The 712-nt window shown below is 42.3% G+C and overlaps 1 protein-coding gene across 1 annotated transcript in view; it reads right to left on the reverse strand.

Moving 5' to 3' along the window:
- The window catches only part of LOC118403528 (proteasome subunit alpha type-2-like), a 7,176-nt gene extending 6,574 nt beyond the window's left edge, over positions 1–602 (reverse strand). Inside the window, exons 1-2 of the mRNA XM_035802260.1 lie at positions 588–602; positions 1–114 (exon numbers count right to left, since the gene is read on the reverse strand). Coding sequence (XP_035658153.1) covers positions 1–114; positions 588–602 — 129 coding nt within the window. The remainder of the gene's footprint in view (positions 115–587) is intronic.
- Between the last annotated feature and the right edge of the window lie 110 nt (positions 603–712).

The following is a 712-nucleotide window of genomic DNA, read 5'->3' on the forward strand; positions in this document are numbered from 1 at the left end:
CTTGGTGATCATCTCCACCTTGTGCACACTGTGTTCATCATACAGCACTGACTTCTGCTTCTTCTCTGTGGCCAGCACAACTCCATTGGATGCTGTAGGAAAGAAACCATCTAACTTTAACAACAAGCAAAGCAAATACAGTCAATCCTGGACAAGTAACCACCTGGCATCACAGGACACATTAAAAGTCTGCACCATTTTTAAATAGTTCAAACGCTCTTCCAAGCATCCAACTGTCTTACCCAGCCAGCAACAGCTTTTTCTTTGGGGGTGGGGGGAGGGGTGGGGGGTCACAAAGGGGTATTCACACTGCGCTCAACAACCAAAATTGTATACTCAATTGAAATAACGTATGATTCTATGAAGGTTTTTCAAGTAGCTAGTACTAGTAGAAGTGCAATGTCGGTCTTGTTACAATTCACATTTTTAGCCAAGCATTACACGTCACCATTAGTCTTTATGATAAGTGTGTTAGGTCCTTTCATGTACAGAGGTTTTTGATGCTTGTAGCTAAAGCATAAAGCTCTCTCATACACAGGGCTGCCGGCTTTATGTCACCATCAGGAATGACGAATGCAATCCCTTACAACATGTCTGACCATGGTCATGAGCCCTTGCCAATGAATCCAAGGGATTTCATACAATAGTCCAATGTAATCTGGCTTACCATGGCTCACCTTTATACAAATCTTAAATTACAGTCCGATCTAAT

The sequence above is a fragment of the Branchiostoma floridae genome, chromosome 16 (genome assembly GCF_000003815.2).
Source record: "Branchiostoma floridae strain S238N-H82 chromosome 16, Bfl_VNyyK, whole genome shotgun sequence".
Lineage (NCBI taxonomy): Eukaryota > Metazoa > Chordata > Leptocardii > Amphioxiformes > Branchiostomatidae > Branchiostoma > Branchiostoma floridae.